Below are 20,532 nucleotides of genomic sequence, written 5' to 3' on the forward strand. Positions count from 1 at the left end.
AAATCCACCCTGAAGAAGAAGTTCCAGTGTGTGTTTGAGGGCATCGCTAAAGCAGGAAACCCAACCCTCCTGAATCAGATCTACACAGAGCTCTACATCACAGAGGGAGGGACTGCAGAGGTCAATGATGAACATGAGGTCAGACAGATTGAAACAGCATCCAGGAAACCAGACAGACCAGAAACAACCATCAGACAAGAAGACATCTTTAAAGCCTCACCTGGAAGAGATGAACCAATCAGAACAGTGCTGACAAAGGGAGTGGCTGGCATTGGGAAAACAGTCTTAACACAGAAATACAGCCTGGACTGGGCTGAAGACAAAGCCAACCAGGACATCCAGTTCATATTTCCATTCACTTTCAGAGAGCTGAATGTGCTGAAAGAGGAAAAGTTCAGCTTGGTGGGACTTGTTCATCACTTCTTTACTGAAACCAAAGAAGCAGGAATCTGCAGCTTTGAAGACTTCCAGGTTGTGTTCATCTTTGATGGTCTGGATGAGTGTCGACTTCCTCTGGACTTCCACAAAACTACAATCCTAACTGACCCTAGAAAGTCCACCTCAGTGGATGTGCTGCTGATAAACCTCATCAGGGGGAAACTGCTTCCCTCTGCTCGCCTCTGGATAACCACACGACCTGCAGCAGCCAATCAGATCCCTCCTGACTGTGTTGGCATGGTGACAGAGGTCAGAGGGTTCACTGACCCACAGAAGGAGGAGTACTTCAGGAAGAGGTTCAGAGATAAGAAGCAGGCCAGCAGGATCATCTCCCACATCAAGAAAGCTCGAAGCCTCCACACCATGTGTCACATCCCAGTCTTCTGCTGGATCACTGCTACAGTTCTGGAGGATGTGCTGGAAACCAGAGAGGGAGGACAGCTGCCCAAGACCCTGACTGAGATGTACATCCACTTCCTGGTGGTTCAGGCCAAAGTGAAGAAGGTCAAGTATGATGGAGGAGCTGAGACAGATCCACACTGGAGTCCAGAGAGCAGGAAGATGATGGAGTCTCTGGGAAAACTGGCTTTTGATCAGCTGCAGAAAGGAAACCTGATCTTCTATGAATCAGACCTGACAGAGTGTGGCATCGATATCAGAGCAGCCTCAGTGTACTCAGGAGTGTTCACACAGATCTTTAAAGAGGAGAGAGGACTGTACCAGGACAAGGTGTTCTGCTTCATCCATCTGAGTGTTCAGGAGTTTCTGGCTGCTCTTCATGTCCATCTGACCTTCATCAACTCTGGACTCAATCTGCTGGAACAACAACAAACAAAGTCCATATGGTCTATATTGTTTTGGAAACAAAAACCTGAAAAAGAAGTAAAATCTGTAGAGAAACACTTCCACCACAGTGCTGTGGATAAGGCCTTACAGAGTCCAAATGGACACCTGGACTTGTTCCTCCGCTTCCTCCTGGGTCTTTCACTGCAGACCAATCAGACTCTCCTACGAGGTCTGCTGACACAGACAGGAAGTAGCTCACAGACCAATCAGGAAACAGTCCAGTACATCAAGGAGAAGCTCAGTGAGAATCTGTCTGCAGAGAAGAGCATCAATCTGTTCCACTGTCTGAATGAACTGAATGATCGTTCTCTAGTGGAGGAGATCCAACAGTCCCTGAGATCAGGAAGTCTCTCCACAGGTGAACTGTCTCCTGCTCAGTGGTCAGCTCTGGTCTTCATCTTACTGTCATCAGAAGAAGATCTGGATGTGTTTGACCTGAAGAAATACTCTGCTTCAGAGGAGGCTCTTCTGAGGCTGCTGCCAGTGGTCAAAGCCTCCAACAAAGCTCTGTAAGTACATTTGTATTCATATGCTTGTTGACAAAAAGCAGGTGTGATCAACTAAAACCACTAACAAAATAACCCCCAAAACCACAGTTATGAGTGCTGGTGTCTGAAAAGTGTATACAACTGTTAAGTGATAATCAGTACTCATTTTGTTCAATACTGAATACCTGTCGGCATTTCTGAAATTTTTCTGGGTGTAACTGTCATCAAAGTTACACCCAGACCTGGCCTTGAGTTGTTATCTGAGTTTTAATCATGAACTCTTCTTAAACGATGACAAAATAAAGAAATTTGGCATGTTTTGTTGATACCAAAAGCCTATTGAACTATCCACTGTTCTTTTACTGCTCTGTTCTCTGTTCTCTCTCTGATTGTTTCCACATGTTGCTCGTTACTTTCTTGACAAAAAGAGAATGGAATATTGCTAAATGTTATGTAATCTCATTACACTTGATCAAAAGTAAGTTTTTTTTAAATTGTTTTTCTGTTATTTTTCAGACTGAGTCTCTGTAACCTGTCAGAGAGAAGTTGTGAAGCTCTGTCCTCAGGTCTCAGCTCTCAGTCCTCTAATCTGAGAGAGCTTGACCTAAGTAACAATAACCTGCAGGATTTAGGCGTGAAGTTTCTGTCTGAAGGACTGAAGAGTCCACACTGTACACTGGAAACTCTCAGGTGAGATCAAGCATTTTGTAATCAACTGGCAGAATTAGCAAATTAATAATAAGGTAATCCTTTAATAAGAGGAGATATGGGGGTGTTCTGATGTGCAAAGTACTCTTATGTTGAAAGATTCTAAAACAAGAAGTAGTTCCTGGGAACTGCTTTCTGTTTTATTGCTGTCTAAGTAGAAACTTGCTGATGAAATTACTGATGAGTTTGCAGAGTTGAATCCACAGAACACAACACAAATATTCTTACACCCGACAATATGTACATAGTCATGGTGTTGGGTGCTGAAGATCATAATTAGAAATTTAATTATAAATTTCTTTAAATGCACATTCAGGTCTGTGACACTCATTCAGACCGTGAGCACTGGCTCTGTGCTACATACAGACATTTCTGCATCCCTGCCATTCAAAGGCACTTTGTTATATATAGTTTATATATGTAGTATTCAAAACTGAACTGTAAGCTTGGTGTTTTTAAAGGAAGCAATTTTAATTCAGTGTTTTCATTAGTCTTAATTTTATACATTTACTACCACTAAGAAGAGAACGGACATGACCTTAAGGCCTGGACAAGTTTGAAACCTTTTGTCCTTCACAATGGAAAATGGGTATCACTTTATCCAGCTTCTAATTTATAAATTCTGCACTCAGCTTTGCCGTCTCCAATATCACTGAAATTCAGCCAGATGCTGCTCATTTTATGCTTTCACTTTTTCCTGACACGCTTGAATTTAAACCTGTGTCTGTGTGTACCAGGCCTGTACCACTAAGCTTGCTTTCTTCTGAACGTTTGCCCCCATCCCTTTCTTTAAATAGTGGCATGATCCCAGGCTGTCTCTTAATGTGATTGGCCACATGATGTGTCCATCAGAATAAAGTCCCAGCCCTGCTGCCATGGAATATCAGCAACCCTGAAAATTCTTTAATAACTGATATATGAAATTATCTCAGGGGCTGAATTTGGCCGACGGGCCATATGTTTGACACCCCTGGTTTAGACAGTTTAGCATTCTATGTTCTACTGAGTTAACTCCAAGCTGAGTAGCAAATCAGCTAACTGCAGCCACAAGCTGCGACTGGTTTTCTTTGTGGATGATGATGTATTCTCCCTTTACTAGGTTCACTCAGGTGTTCCACTCATGGTTGTTATTAACTTCCTGTTTTATTTTGGTAGTTTTCATCTCTGGTGTCAAAGGTTTAGTTTTACTTCCTCCCCTGACATTGTCTACATGAGTTTCAGCTGTACAAGGTTTTATTGCGTGTTTATTGATTTGACGCTTCTTTTTATTTAACTATTATTGTTGACTTCTAAACAATTGTTAAAAAGTATTTTCATTGAAATATCAAATAATTTATTACTTTATCAGCTAATTCATTATACTTCTCTAAATAAGGGTGATAGTGTGTGTGGGTTGTCTTCAGATACTCTGCTTCCTCCCACAGTCCAATGTGAATGAGGCCCAGCTGTAAAGTCACAGCAGTCACACTGTATGTGTCTCATTGTCACTTGAGTTTAGGCTCCATGCATCCAGCTGGTGCTGCAGAAAAAGTAGAAATGTTTCTGTTTGGTTCTAATCTGCTGCTGAGTCTCTTTTACAAAGATAGAACTGCAGCTAATCATGCTCATGTAGCCAGTTAGTAAAAACCCAAGTCACCGTCAGACTAGGGTTGCCAACTTCCTGGGACACCTCGTGGCCAGGGCCGGGCGACCCAGTTGTCTCCACCCTTCCAAGTGTGGTGAATTTTTTAGCTCTTTTTTGTGTGTGTGAAATTATTTTTTTAACCCTTTGACTTGAAGTTGATTTAATGATGCATATTCTTTGTGATATGAACACATGGGAAACAAATGATCATTTAGCCATTTATTTGTAGCGCAAAATGACAACATTAACACAATAAAACAGGTCTCTTTCTTAAACAGAAGCCTGTCATGCTTAACTTTAAAGAATATAAGTTAATCTTTCTTTAAAAGAACTCTGTCCTGCTTAACTTAAAATTATATAAATTTATAGAAAACAATAGAAAGAAAAACATTCTTATAACAGTCCACATGAAGTGCATTTAGTGCAGCTGGCTTCAGTTGAGGTATTATTTCAGCTTTTCTAATGCTAATCAGCTGCTCGCGTTTGTAAACCTGCTTGTTCCCATGATTACGCATCTTAACTCATCATCATTATTAATCTATGTATTACTTTTATGTATTAGTCATCTATTCGTTGTAATCATCTATCCTTGCAGTTGTTTATTACACAAAATAAATTATATTATCACACTTCTGGCCACATAGAGTTGATATTCACTGCACATGCTCACATTAACCTTAACCAGAGGGTTTAAAAACAACAACAATGTCTACATACCATATCTTCTGCTGCCATGGCCTGGTGAACAACAAATTGGTTAAGGGTTCCCTGAGCTTTCATGCCACTCATGTGCCCACCACTAGAAGCATGCTGCCAGTCCACCATGGCCTATGAAAAAAGTGCGACGGCACACAGTGCAGTGCGCTTTATAGGTGTTATCGCGCACTTTTTCCAGCGAGGTGTTTTCATTTTCCCATTCCTCACTTATGCAGCCTTTTTTTTTCTTTCTCGGTGGGGTACAAACATTGCTGGTCGAAGGTGTACTGTCGTCCGAGACTTGCACCGCAGTGTCAGCGTTTGTTTCCCTGTTGGCCATGCTTCTTTTTGTGGTCATCTGTTGTCTTCTGGTATTTTCTCAGCGAGCGACCTTTCCTCTACCAATGAGATAAGTGGTAATCTGAATTGTCATACTCGTGCGTAAGGTCATTGGTCACAAAGCAGGAGAGGGGCTGGGAATTATGTTTTCAAACAAAGCGTTAATTCCATTAACATTTATAGACTACTTTTGATTCTCTCTGTATTACAGGACAAAGTGCGTCCCTTTGGAGCTCAATACGGGACGTGTACTTTTTATTTATTTATTTATTTATTTATTTATTTATTTTTGCCTGTCCCGTTTGGCTCTTTTGCATCAGAATTGTTGTCTAAAGGCAAAGAAAGATGCCCAACGGATTTACTTTACCAAATTGACCATCCCAGCCTTGCCATAATGGTCCATTTGATTCACCTTTTATTGTTTATTTTATTTTCACTTGCTGAATACGGGACAGACTTGACTGGGGGAAAGAAGGGGAGAAAGAAAGAGGGAAAGAGAAACAGCTGAGAAGAGGGACGGGGGAGAAGGGCAAAAAACAAAAACCAACAGAATGGGCAGAAAAAAAAAATGCATCTATTGATCACCTGGATCACCTGCTGAGAAAGAAAAAGGAAAACAAGCAGAAGAGAACAAGAGTAATAGAATAAACAACATCACAATGATCTATGGGAATATGACAGTAAATACTAAATGTTAAACATTATTGTGCAGCACATAAGATCAACAGAACACAGTGTGCTTTGAGGTAGGAGCCAAAAAGGGTGTAGTTTGTGTGTGTGATCACCCGTGTGTACACCTGTGAGCATGGACGCGCTTGTTTTTTTAAAAGGTTCCTTCATGTAATGATCTGCTAGAGGGTGTGGGGGGGCCACAGCCCCGTCCTCCAGGGCATGAAGCAGGTATGGAGGAGATCAAAACTCCAGACATCCAGAGGCCCCCAGAACACAAGAGACCAAGGAAGACCAACAGAGGGGCAGCCGCACCACTGACGTGTACTTTTCTTTCTAAATACGGGACGATTCCGTTATTCAAGGGACGGTTGGCAACCCTACGTCAGACACAGCAGACATTTAGTGATGATCTCACTGTATGTGGTCTTTTAGCGCCTCCTAGTGGTGAATTTGTGGAGTGGTGTTAGTCTGGGTGAGGAGTGTAACTATTGAGTGACACAGACCGAGCCTGCATGCTGGTAGCACCTTAGCCACAGCTCGGGTGTGGAAAAGCTGAAAAAGAAGGTTTTCTAGTTTGTAACGAGGAAAAAACTGAGAGGACTGAGTTAAAGAGAGGCTGGAGAGTAACACAGAGCAGCAATGAAAGCTGTTCACACAGTTTAGACAGTTTAGCATCAAATGTTCTAGTGAGTTAGGTTAGCTCCATGCTAACGAACAAATCAGCTAACTAGCAAGCCAGCTAACTAGCAGACCAGCTAACTAGCAAACCAGCTAAATGTAGCCACAAGCTGCGACTGCGGTTTTATAACGAGAGCATCAGACACTCAGACTGGTTTTCTTTGTGGATGATGATGTATTTTTATTCTAATCCTTCATGGTGATGCTGCCATTCACCCACTGCTCCTGGCAGTGTTGCCAACTCCTCAGTAAGGAAAATTGCTATTGGCTGTCCTAAAAGTTGCTGGAAGGAGGTCAGTGTGAATGGACTGTTGTCATTGGTCTGAATGTGTCACTATAAACATGTGCTCTTCATTATTGTGTGTGTAGAACAACAAATAAAACCAAATCACAAAAAGCTTCAAGTCAAAAACACATGAAACTTTGAGGGTTTTTCCCTAGGATGAGGAAGCAGACTCGGCCCCAAACAGCTGGATATATGGATGGTTACCACAGCAACCACAGCAGTGCGCTCTGAGTATATTTAGTTGTATAAAGGTGTTTGTGGTGTGTTGCAGCTGAAGCAGCCTCATGTATGTTGACACAGGGAGAAAATAGTGTGAGAACACTGGTCACAGCAGTCACAGCTCGCTGCCTTCAACAGTCTCTTCCTTCCTTGTTTAGATGTCACTGATATCACCGCTCTCACACTGACCACCTGTTGGAGCTAACATGCTAACATGGCTAACAGCAGGATCACTACATGTAGTCCTTAGTGATGGAAACTGGAACCATGAAGTCAGTGATGCTGGAATAAGCATCTCCACAGTGACACTAATGGTAACTATCATGACTCTTTGATGATATTCTGTGAAACACTGACAGAGAAAAGTGTTGGACAAATCTGAACAAGTCTACTTAATATACATGACTGTCCATAATTTTGATGGACACATGTTTTGGAGAAACGCCCTCCCTCCTGCTGCTCAGTTCACTCCGCTGTTCCACTCATTTTTGTTCATTATAACCTGTTTTATTTTGGTAAGTATGGTCTCTGGTGTCAGACGTTGTCTGGATGAGTTTCAGCTGTGTCACATGACCCTCCTGTGTTGACCTCAGCTGTATAGATGGCTCTGTCCTTCCCTCAGTCTTTATGTCAGTGTCAGTTTCTCCTCCTCATGTGCTGCCGGCCTCTTTTAGATTCTCTTTAGTTTGTTCCTCGTGTCCTTTCATTCCTCAGTTTAAGACACCAAACTCATCAAAGGTTCAGTCTGCCTCCTGAAACACTCCCATTCATGACATGAGACCAATACAAGATGTCCTTGGCAGCACAAACACTGTTTTAAAAGCAGCGATGGGCAAAGCCAGGCTTCGTCAAACTGAAACACTGGAAGCATTTGTGCCATCTTGAAGATGCTGTTCTGTGAAACGGGGACACAGACGAGCCCAGCACAGTTCACAACACAACTACAGACACACAATACATCAGTTTAGTCAAACATAACAGACTGCTGTGTTTACTGTAATAGGCACACAGGTTTACAGCTGTTTGTTGGCCTCATGTTTTGCTCCCAGCCGTGAAGCTTTGGATGCGTTATGTTGACTTTGAGGTTTTCTGGGAGTTTGTGTCATCAGTTCTACACACTGTCAATCAAAGTTACAAGCTGGCGTGGCGTTAGCTTTGATTTGGAATCACTTTGAAAAAGATACATTTCCATGAAAAGATTAAATGTGTTTTCTTTCTTTATACAAAGTTTGTCCCATTTTCACAGGCTCATTCTGACCAATCAGAAGCCTCCATTTCACGCACATCTTTAAGTCGTCCTCAGCTGAACATCTTCTGAACCATTAAAAAACTTTCCTGAACTTTACCTTCTAACACTGGCCTGATGTTTCACTGTCAGTCTGGAGTTTGGCTCATAGTGAACCTGCACAAGTCCTGTTGGATTTGACAGACTCAAAAAGGAAAATAGAGCCTGGAATCAATGTGTTTTTCTAGCTTTCCTTTTTATAGGATCAGTATTTTCTGTATTTCTACACACAGTCTGTGAGTAACAGCTGACAGTGAGGATGATATCCCTGAATGCAGTACATCCTATTTTCTGTTGTAAGTAGAAAAAAGTAGAGCGCAGACAGAGCTGAAAACTGGGGCCCGTTCTTCGTACCTCGCTTACTACATCCAAGATCAAATGACACATCCAAGACCAAATCATCGTGCTAACCGTGAGCTCGCTATTCCGGTTCTCCGAACACACCTGTTGTTGACGATTAGTACAGCTGGATGAAGTAATGTGAGATCACTGGGTGGCCCAACAGGGGCTACGCGTCGATAGTAGAAACATTGATCGGCAACCCTTTGATTGGTCGGCGAAAATGTCAAAGGAGCGCGCTCGGTATTTTTCGGCAGCAGAGCAAGAACTCTTGAGTGAGGGATTTCAGGAGTTTCAGAGTTTAATCAGAACGCAAGGGAACACTGCAAAGGCTGCAAAAGCAAGGAGAGAGGGCTGGCAGGAAGTTGCTGACAAATTAAACTCGTAAGTAATTTAATAATAACAATAATAATGGAGTGGATTGATATAGCGCTTTCCAAGGCACCCAAAGCGCTTTACGATACCACTATTCAGTCACTCTCACATTCACACACTGGTGGAGGCAGCTACAGTTGTAGCCACAGCTCTGGGGCAGACTGACAGAAGCCAGGCTGCCATATCGCGCCATCGGCCCCTCTGGCCAACACCAGTAGGCGGTAGGGTAGATTTATCATTTCACACTATATTATCCAATATTATATTACATTATATTATATTATAATATGTTATATTATATCCCCTTTCACATTAGAGCCACAACAGGACCCACTAGAACATGGGAACAAGTAAAAGTGAAATATAAGAATATTCTACAGAATGGTAATATTTATCACTTATATTGCTTTTCGTCTCTTGGAAAGAGACCCTGGAATAATCTGTTTGTTTGTTTATAACAGCAACCAAGAAAAAGGCAGAGCAAAAAAAGACAGGTGGTGGTCCTGCACCCCCTCGTCAACAAGTTGGTTAAGTAAATAATACCCTCACGGGAAAATCGATATCTCTCAATGAGCACACTGTCGCGCTGAGCTAAAGGATCCTGTCTGTCCCGCAATATACGCTGAATTCTGAGGACTCTCCTTATCAATCTTGCACCTTCCGCAATGGGTTGCTCGCGTATACGGACAGGATATGGCTGCGACAGACTTCCCAAATCCACCTTCGCTTTTATAGCCGTGGTCTCTCATCTTGATTACACGAAGTAATTTACAATTACTACTCTGAAATATGAATTACATCTGTAATAATCACATACATGTAATAGAATGTTAATAGTACATTTCCCTTTTTTAGGAAATGACCTGTATGTATCTGTGTGACATCAATAAAAGGATCAAGTGCTGCATTATCTTTAGTTACATTGATGTTATTTATTTATGGTGAAATAGTGGTGGAATATCGCTGTTGCTTTCGTATAAATGAAGCGGACATACCTGCGTGGCCGCGATCTAATCCTGTTTACATAAAGTAAACCTGCTCCCGAGCAGGTTTACGCTTACGGCTCTGTTGCTATGACAGCAAGTCCCGGATGAGCTTCGGAGAACCGAACGATCCAGGATCACGCGAAATCGTCAACAATCAAATCCAGCTAACTTACTTAGCGAGGTACGAAGAACGGACCCCTGGTGCCTGTTTGATTTAGTCCTTGAAGCAGTTTTTACTGTTTTTACTGAGATCTTCTAATGATGTTACAGACAGTGTGTGGCTCTCTCTCTGCTGATAGGACTGAATGTGTGTGGAATAAACTGAAGCAGTGATATAAAAGCATCATTCAGCCATTAAAAGGGTCAAAAAGACCAGTCAATGAAAAATGGGAATTCCCGAGACTGGTAATGCCTGGAAGCCGCAGGTATGCCACCTGTGGCAGCTGAGGTCACGTGATCTGAGTGTTTGAACCAGACGTTGGAGCAGCGTTTCCAAACATCTGCACTTCAGAAGCTCCAAAGTGTGGAAACGTCACTGTGGAGCATCTCATCCCTATCTAAGAGATTTTCTTGCCTCTGCAAAGCGAAGCTTGCAAACAGCACCATAGTTTGTCAATCCCAACCAATCAGAGCGCTCCTTATGTCACGTCACATGACTCGTGTGTTTTCCTCTTTGCTTAGCACCCAAAGAACTAAAGAAAGGTTAAAAGGACATTCAGCCAATCAAATCCCTCCTAGGAACAGGAAGTCTAGAGAGGAAATGGAGCAGAGAAGGAGAATCACCAGTTTAAATGTCTGAGTTTTAAACTGGTGACCCTCTAAAGAGGCTTTTATTGACTCTTTCTGTTTTCTTTACAGCTTTTTTCACCATTTAAACTGTTTAATATCAGATTTAGAAATAACTTTTGGACAGTTTTTCTACATTTGCACTAAAATGTGACATAAATAATGACTTTCTGACTTTACGTTGGACTAATCTAACGACTCAGCCTGGCTATGTTGGACTGGGTGTGGAAGCAGCTCCCAGTTTGAGTTCAGGAGACAGACACCCTCTCTACTTTGAAGATCAGCTGCAAACTTTCCTTTTTAATAAAGCTTATAGTTCGAGCTGGATCAGGTGACCCTGAACCATCCCTTAGTTATGCTGCTATAGGCTCAGGCTGTTGGTGGACTTCCCATGATGCTCTGCTTTCTTCTCCCCTCTTTTCACCCCTGATGCTTTTATATGTCACTACTGCATGTCTTTTGTCTTCTCTCTCCTTAGTTTGTGTTTTGTTCTTGTCTCTCTGAGCTCATCTCTTCTCTTTCCCCTCACCCTGCAACCAGTCATGGTAGATGCTCCTCCTGGAGCCTGTTTTCACTGGGAGGATCTTTGTGTCAAAGGGAGTTCTTCTTCCCACCATCACCAAGTGCTGCTCACAGTGGATTGTGTCGCGAAATCTATCAATGTAGAGCAGTGAGACAAACCACGGAGGCCCCAGAGAAGTGCAATCAAACGATGAGTTTATTAACACACAGGAGAAAACATCAGCCTATGTCTTCTGACAAAAATACATGTTGTGGACACTTACAAAGCAGTGGGGTATACGCCCCCCCTTGGCGTCAATAAAAATAGTCAGAGTAAAATATGTTCCAGACATTAGTCACAGTTAATGGTACATCTTGTACATCTTTAATGGCTATAAACAGACACAGAACTTCTCTTTTCTGTAACACCTTCCATACAAGGTAATAAACTTCAAGCCCTCAGGGTCTCTGGGGCTAATTATTGACTCTGGTCATCTGTTGCCAAGTAGAGTAAATATAGTGAGACACCAAATGAGTTAAGGCCTCAGGCCTGACACATTCCTAGATTATATGTGTTATATGTATTGTAAGCATCCATGCAATCATCCTGTTCTAGTTTCCCTCAGCATGGATCACCTGGACAGTCACGCCAGTGAAGCTTAAGACCCTTAATGAACCGAACATCAACTCAAAATAAGCACAAATATGCAATGTGTATGAAATACTTCTGACCGTACTTGTAATAAAAGTTAACATAATTGAAGGATCCTCAAATGAACATGTTCAATAGACAACTTTAATGCAATATCAATACTGTGAGAAATATTATTAGATGGAATAATGCTGTAAAGAACATTATTAATGCAGTTATAATGATGCAGATTATATGGCAGCAATAAAAGAATTTCTGTATCTCCACAATTGTCTGATGGTTGGGGCTTTCTCTCTAATATTTGAGGCTGTTACCTTACACTGTTAAACAGCTTCAGATGACTGTTGTTGTCTGTTGGGTATTGTCACTTATAAATAAAGTTACATTGAATGGATGTAAATGGATAGATGTTATTGTGACAAAGAGAAAACAACTGTTGACAGATAGATTGTTGTTTTGTGTGTCTGCAGTCTGTCAGGCTGTCTGATCACAGAGGAAGACTGTACTTCTCTGGCCTCAGCTCTGAGCTCCAACCCCTCCCATCTGAGAGAGCTGGACCTGAGCTACAATCATCCAGGTGACTCAGGAATTAAGCTGCTCTCGGCTGGACTGAAGGATCCAGGCTGGAGACTGGACACTCTCAGGTATGGAGAGAATGTCTGATAGAGGAGGAAGAGCTGGAAACATTTCCTGTGTCCTTCACTCACTTCCTGTTTGTTTCCTGCAGATGAGACATGAACAATCACACATGCAGGAATATTTTCAGGGACAGACACACTAGTCTAGCTGGATAGTTCATGGATATTTATGTAGGGGTCTCCAAGGAGTCTGTTTGCAGGAACATTTAGGTCACAGGTGTACCTGATATAGATACCAGTGTACCTAATAAAGTGTCAGCTAACATTTGGAAATGGAAGCTTAAATAATGACAAACTGTACATCAGAGGAGGAGCCAGACATTTGAAACACCCGGGGCTTAGCCCTAAAGGGTAGTATGCATGTGGGATTTTTTTTTTTTTTTTTGAGGGGGGGGGTGTAGAAATGACTGAAAGATTAATAGGCTCTGTTTTGAGTTTTGTTCAAAAAAGAATGACTTCATATAGGGAAATATATAGAACATATATATATATCACACATGCAGGACACCTTAAACTAGTTTTTTAATTGAGCAGCAAGACAGAACGAAGTCGGGGCTGTATCAAGACACAGGGACTAAACCCCAATTCAACCAGACCCAGAACTGATCCAGAATTAAAACAGGACTACAACAGTTCAAAAGCAGGATTACTGAGGACTTAACCAAGACATAACCACAATCAGAACTAGATGATAGTAGCACTAAAAATCATCATAGACCTGCACTACACTTATTTATTTAATTCTACCAAAGTACAATATTTAGATTGAGAAAAGTTTATATAATTATTTAGCCTTGTTGTGCAAACAAGCCTGCAGAACTTAATAAATATAGAATTTGAAAAATAGCAAACCTAAAAAGAAACACTAGGTACGAGATACATGAGTACCTATGATACAGTGATACTTTTAGTAAGCAACCATTTGACTAACATGTGTGTCTCACCTGCTCTTGTTCATCTCTGTTCTGTCCTCATTCTCCATCTCAATCTCTGCTCCTCTCTCTCTCTCTTTGTGCTGACAATCATCAAATATACAGTTGAAACCAGATATTTACAAACTCTTCAGATCAAAACACAAACACTTTTTTAATTGTAACATCAAATCAGACTAAATGTTTATTTTTTTAGATTGATAAATATAAAAACATATTTGTTAACTTTAAGAGTAAAGAGAGAAACTGTCTGTGTTTTTTTATTGCAAATGGCACCAAATTGTATTCAAACTGAGCCACACTTATGGAGCTCCACAATTCTTTTCCTGGTGTTTTGGTTGACATCTCTTGATGTTCCCATGTCACAGAAACAGGCTCTGTGTTTTGCCTTATATGCATCCACAGCTGTGCCACCAATTTACTCACATGGACTCTACTAACCTATCAGAAGCTTCTTCAGCTCAGAATGGAATCGTCTGGAGTTTTCTTATTAATTAACAATAAACTTAGTGTACATGTACTCCTAAATTTAATGAAAGTGATAAAAAATAGACAGCTCTGTCTCTCTTTATTCTGACATTTAACTAATTCAAAATATATTTCAATATTTATCTAAAACAAAAGTTTACTCTAAATTGATGTTGTACAGTAAAAATGTTTTATGTTTTCTCCCTAAAGTGTAAATATCTGGTTACAAATGTAAATATCCTGCTGTGTACTGAAATCCCTCTTGTTTTGCATAGAAATATACTGAACAACATACAAAGCATAATATATAAAATAACATTTACCTGAGTTTTTTCTTTGAAAGAACCCTCTAATGTCCATTCTTATATTTCAGTACATAACTGAAACCGAATTAGTCGGGGAGGGTAAGAACTGAAAATATGAAATAAACACACGTAAGCTAAGACTCTAAAAAAAATAGCATTTGTTCGGCTTTTCATTTCGCCATTTGTTGATTCACTTGAAGAGCAAGTAAAATAATATTGGTCAAGTGATCAGTTTCATATCAATCTTTCGTGATGCACCGTCATATTTACATTATTTGTACGGTACGAATGATTTGCTTTGGTACCTGCTCAAACTTAAGCTCTCCTTAGTATGGCTGGCTCTGTCTCTCCAACAGCGCACTGACGGGCAGCAGCTGCCCCGCCCCCTCGCTCAGTCGCTTAGTGCCTGAGCTTGGATCATACCAATATCAGGGGGGGATTCACGCACAGTCGTAAATTCCCACAGTGTGCACTATGTGCTTCGAATATTGTGTGTACTTTTTGTTTTATACAGTTGTCAGCCAGGCATCTAACTATGAAAAAATTACACTCCAAAATACCCCGGGCTTCTGACAAAACAACCCGGGCTTAAGCCCCGTAAGCCACCCCCACGCTCCGCCCCTGCTGTACATTCACAGCTGAAGTCACAATAAATTTGTTCTGAAGTGCACATTTTTCTGTTATTGTTCTCAAACAACAGAATGAGAATGAAATATTGATTCTCACAGAGCCCATAAACTTTACTAACTAAACATTACTGTGAGCAGCTCCTCCATCACTTCAAAACTGTCATCAACACCACGGACATACATTGGGAGCTGGGCAGTGTCGGTGATGTCTGTGGTCTCATCAAGAGCGACTGAGTATACACTGAAACATTTGGCTTTCTCACACAGTTGGTCATAAATGTCACTTGACAGGTCAGAAATGCGATCTGCTGCGGTGTTGGCAGAAAGGCTGATGTTGCTAAACTGACCTTTCTTTCCCGGACAGACTATATTTGCAGCCTGCAATATGCACTTTTAGACAAATGCACCTTCTGTGAATGGCTTCCCTGCTTTAGCAATCATCTCACTAACCACGTGGCTCCGACTGCTGCATTATTCTCTTTGGTTGCTTTCTTGGAGAAATCTTGCTGCCTCAGTAGATCTGTTTTAAGACTGGCAACCCGGTTCGCTCTCTCGTCTCCCTGGTATTTTGCATCCAGCTCAGCATGTCTAGTTGTGTAATGACGTTTCAAATTGTATTCCTTGTGCAGCGCAACTTTCTCTGTGCAAATAAGACAGGTCGGGGTGCCCCTGTGCTCAACAAAGAAATATTGCATTTCCCACTTTTCCTGAAATTGTCGGTGCTCATCACCAACCTTTCTCTTCACCGCAGGCTTTGAAAAAGACATGTTTGGGGCTATGTGACATTTATAATTCTACTTGGTGTCACTGTCGCATTGAAGTTTCAATCAAGCGTTTAGCCGACGGACGGGGAACGTCTCAACGCGTAGAGAACGTCATTTCTGCTTCTTTTTCTTGCAACCGTAGCACGGCGATCGGCAGATAAAAAGCCGGTAGCAGTCTCCTTTGTTTTTACGCTCGATGTTCATGTCTTTCATGACGACACGAACACCGTGGCGTTTGCAGATGGTAGAAAGTGCAGGGATAGCGAGCGCAAAAAAGGCGACTGCTCACGGCGCCGGGCTGTTGTTACAGGAGAAAGAAGCGGAAATGACACCGTGACATATAACAAATAACATCAGCTGTTTCTGATGTTAGTTGTTTTGACTGCTTTTACATTATATTGAAATATATGTAATGTTCATGTTTGCTGCAATGCAAACGCAGTGATGCAAATAAAAACATGGAGCCACAAATTACGGTGCGACCCTATAATTAGTCCGGGTTACCGGGGACTGTTGTTGCCGATGAACAGGTGTCGCTATGTGACTGCAGACTAAATTGGGCTGCATTGAGTTCATGACTTTTCTTTTATCCCGCCGCCTACGCATCACTGTGAGAGTTAATATGAGATCTCTCTCTGTGGAAAAATAACTTTAAATCCCACTGACGTGTGTATAAATCTATATACGTATAATGTCCCGCTGGGCAGCAACTTAAAAAAACAACTTTTTTTGAAGTGTTGTGAACGCAGCGCGCTGGGGCGAATGTCGGCGTTTGCCCAATAGAAAGGAGGAAGCCAGCCAGGCACAGGAAAGAAAGAAACACTCCAGGGCAACGCTGCTGGAACTTTGACTCATTGAGAAATGTTTCCCTGCTTGCATCAAGCCCGGCTGGTGTCCCCTGAGATCCATATCCCACCCTGATTGGTGGGTTAATTCAGCTCCGCCCACAACACTGTAAAGTGTCATACATTATCAAACTAACATTACATTTTCATATTAAGGTGGGGCCAAAAACTATCGTCCTGCGGGCCGCAATTGGCCCGTGGGCCGCGAGTTTGAGACCCCTGGTGTAGGAGGACACCTACTCTGTGTCTGGTTAAGTATAAGAGCCCTTTGTTAGGGGGACCGCTGGACTCTTAGCACCAGCTTTGGGGTCACAGGGTCACATCTGGAACACACACACACACACACACACACACACACAGACACACACACACAGACACACACACACACACACACACACACACACACTATGCACAGACTGGTACTCTTTGTTCATACCTGTGTAAGACGTCATAATGAACTTGTGCATATTCATGTAAGCTCAATAAAGAGCAGTGTTACGAGGGAGCAGACGAGAGCGACTGAGGTCAAGTGAAGGAACGGCGCTGTCACAGTTCTCTCCCTCATCAATTGTCTGGTTCCAGCGGTGGGTCTGTGCTAGACGACCCATCACCAGCTTTTTCCACTGGTTACCAGTACGTGGTAGAATCCACTTCCAGATCTGGTTGTCTTTAAATCTGTGAATGGATTGGCTCCATCTTATCTCTCTTTAACAAAAGAATCCAAGTGGAGCCCTCAGGTCTGCAGATAAGCAGCTTCTGACCAGAACTAGACGTAAAAACAGAGGTGAGCTTTATCGATGGCTGCAGCCAAACTCTGGAACAGTCGCCCTTCACATCAGGTCGTCACCAACACTGGACATTTTTAAAAGCCGGTTGGAAACACATTTGTACTCTGTAGCTTTCAATCCTGACCAGTCTTTATAGTCATTACTGTGTATGTTTCCTATTTTCTCTCTACTCTGTGCAGCACTTTGGCTCAAGCTGTTTTTAAATGTGCTGATAAATAAATGTAGATTTCTTTGAATAAAACAGTGGAGCCGAGCTTTGAGCTCAGTGTGTAACAGTGTGTGTGTGAGAGCCATGTAATGTCCATGTGTGCATGCTGACTGTGCTGCTCTGACCCCCCTCCTCCTTTCAGGGTGGAGCCTGCTGGAGTCCGATGGTTGAGACCAGGTCTGAGGAAGTGTAAGTGTGTTTTTAATGGGATTCATGAAAACAAAGCAGCACACATTCAACCATCTTCATCATGTCAGGAGTCATCATCAAAGTGTCAATCAATGAACAGATGATGGATCAATAACTGCAGCTGGATTGTGTTTGTTCTCTCCATCAGATTCCTGTCAACTCACAATCGACACAAACACAGTGAACACAAAGCTCCAACTGTCTGACAACAACAGGAAGGTGACACATGTGGAGGAGGTTCAGTCATATCCTGATCATCCAGACAGATTTGATTACTGGAAACAGCTGCTGTGTAGAAATGGTCTGACTGGTCGCTGTTACTGGGAGGTCGAGTGGAGAGGAGACGTTTATATATCAGCGAGTTACAGAAGCATCAGAAGGAAAGGAGGCAGTGCTGACTGTGTGTTTGGATACAATGATCAGTCCTGGAGTCTGGTCTGCTCTGATGATGGTCCTCGTTATGTCTGGCACAATAACAGACAAACATCCATCTCCTCCTCCTCCTCCTCCTCCTCCTCCTCCTCCTCTGTCTCTAACAGAGCAGCAGTGTATGTGGACTGTCCTGCTGGCACTCTGTCCTTCTACAGAGTCTCCTCTGACACTCTGATCCACCTCCACACCTTCAACACCACATTCACTCAAACTCTTTATCCTGGGTTTATGTTCTTGTCTCCTGGTGCCTCAGTGTCCCTGTGCTGAGTGGAGTGTAAAGAGTGTCTCCTGTTACAGAAACACTCTGACTGTTGAACAGATAGTTCAGTCTGTACATGTCTGTCTCTTTCACTCACAAACACGTTTTCAGATTCATGGATTCAATCAGTTGATGTTTGAAACTCTTCTAAATGATTCCTTGTAAACTTCTTCAGTCACAAACAAACAGGAAGTGATGTCACATGTGTTCCTGTCCACACAGCAGAATGAGTCTATTGCTGACAGTGATGTACAAACAGAGTGAGCATTTCTGAGGCCCAAAATAAACTGAGTAGTTCACTGAATGAACAATGGACTGTGAGCTCAGTTCCTTCATCATTAGTATGGATTATATATGTATATGTATTATATTAGTATCATATATATCAGGTGCTGCTGCTTTCAGTCATTGTGCAAATGTGCTGTTTGTAAGCTTGTAAAGCTGCAGTCAGCTGAGACTGAAGAAGTCACCTGATCAGTGAGCAAACGTTTCTGAAAACGTCCAGATGAACAGAATCAACCTTTTGGGATCAGCCAGCAATGCAGCATCATTGTTGTTCAGCTTCAGAGGTTTGCAGGAATGAACTGATGACCAGAAACAGCTGCAAAGTCCAAGAAAATACCAGCTGGAGTTCAGCTGCATTTGAAGAAGTCAAAGAAAAGTAAGGATGGCAAAGGGCGACGTTTTCTTCCAAAGAGCTGCAAACATGGTCGACGCCTCATTAGAAGAATCATCTGGACATTTGTGAGGAACTCTAACCAAGAAAGCAACGTCACACAGATCCAACAGACAGTTTCCATGACTGCAAGTGTTGAGTGGAAAAATGCTACATTGCATTATTGCATCCTCTCACCACAGGAGGCGCTGTTGGCACCACTGATTGCTGATCAGCTGTTCTCTGATGATCTGATTGATACTGTGAATAACGGGACTCACTGAACTCTGTGACACAGTGAAGATTACAGAGTTGAACTTCACCCTTTAAGACTGACCACAGAACCAAGTCCGCCAGAGCTTTTGTTATATTTTTACATGCTGTGGAGCCATTTGTGGGAGCATTTCAAGTTGCTATACATCAATACAACTGTTATAGCCCTAATTTTAATAATATGTATGCATTAAGTCCATAGTAACTACATAAACTGCAAAAAAAGCCTCTGCTCATCCATCTCTGTGTGTATCAGGATACATTTGGTTCATAATACACAGAAAAATCAGAGTTATTACCTGTAATAAATGTGAAAGATTCCTGCAGTGATAACCAGGCAGGACTGAAACACATCCAAGCTGTCACCACGGTAACAGCACCGCCCATCCACAGGTGAGGGGAGGAGCAAAAAGAGGGACTTTGACCATTTTATACTAAAAACACTCAACTAATGTTTCTAATATGAAACAAATAAGCCCACATTAATGTGAGCGTTTATTAAATAATAATAATGATGATTTCCTCCTGATCTCATTTCCACAGCAGAGAAAACTGTGGTGTATATTGAGGTGGAGGGTGTGGTCTGTGGCTCAGGTGTAGAGTGAGGGTGGGGTGCACCACAGCAGCATGCTGGGACTGCTGAGGGTGGAGGAGGGAGTGATGATGACATCAGAGCTGCAGCACAGAGACCAGTGAACACACAGTCTGTTCATCTTTGCATAGATACAATATACAGCACAATATTGAATGACAGACACGCTGTGGGAGCTTCCACAGATACACTGACGTCAGCATCCAGAGTCCTCCTGCTGCTCCCCCCTCAGAGCCCCGTGATCAGCACCAACACATTCAGTTAGATGACAGAGTCCAGCTGCAGCTAGAATCAGCTCCCCTCTGTGAACAACAGCACAGCGTCAGTGTTTCACACTCAGTGAAAGGAGGAAACAGCAGAAGAACACCATGTGTGCTACGTTTCCCAGGACACACTACAAACTGCACAAATACAGAGCAGCACGTGGAAGGACCTGGAGCTGCATTTACAGAGCTGCAGACAGCGTGATGTCCTGTATGGACAGGTGGAAGGAACCAAGTCCTCAGCTGGAACACTCGTGTTTGTCCACAGACAGGAAACACAGCAGGAAACTTCCTCACAGAAGTGCAGCTCATGGATAACACACTTCCTGTCAGTCAGAATGAGGCTGCAGCCAAACACAGAAAGGTGTTTTTGT

General features: G+C 42.3%; 1 protein-coding gene across 1 annotated transcript; it reads left to right on the top strand.

The window, feature by feature from the left end:
- The first annotated feature begins 556 nt into the window (after window positions 1–556).
- Window positions 557–18,649, top strand: LOC112434029 (NACHT, LRR and PYD domains-containing protein 3-like). Its single transcript, XM_076881382.1, has 5 exons — window positions 557–1,793; window positions 2,289–2,462; window positions 12,389–12,562; window positions 17,638–17,684; window positions 17,833–18,649. Exons 1-5 carry the CDS (start codon window positions 676–678, stop codon window positions 18,381–18,383), a joined length of 2,064 nt encoding a protein of 687 aa, XP_076737497.1. The 5' UTR covers window positions 557–675; the 3' UTR covers window positions 18,384–18,649.
- Window positions 18,650–20,532: the final 1,883 nt, after the last annotated feature.

Source organism: Maylandia zebra, unplaced genomic scaffold (genome assembly GCF_041146795.1).
Source record: "Maylandia zebra isolate NMK-2024a unplaced genomic scaffold, Mzebra_GT3a scaffold11, whole genome shotgun sequence".
Taxonomy (NCBI): domain Eukaryota; kingdom Metazoa; phylum Chordata; class Actinopteri; order Cichliformes; family Cichlidae; genus Maylandia; species Maylandia zebra.

Bases quoted from the DNA above. Each gene is read 5' to 3' on its own strand.
- LOC112434029 (XM_076881382.1), top strand. From the start codon at position 676: ATGGTGACAGAGGTCAGAGGGTTCACTGACCCACAGAAGGAGGAGTAC. The intron at 2,463-12,388 runs GTGAGATCAAGC...GTGTGTCTGCAG, and splicing joins TGTACACTGGAAACTCTCAG to TCTGTCAGGCTGTCTGATCA. The intron at 17,685-17,832 runs GTAAGTGTGTTT...TCTCTCCATCAG, and splicing joins GAGACCAGGTCTGAGGAAGT to ATTCCTGTCAACTCACAATC.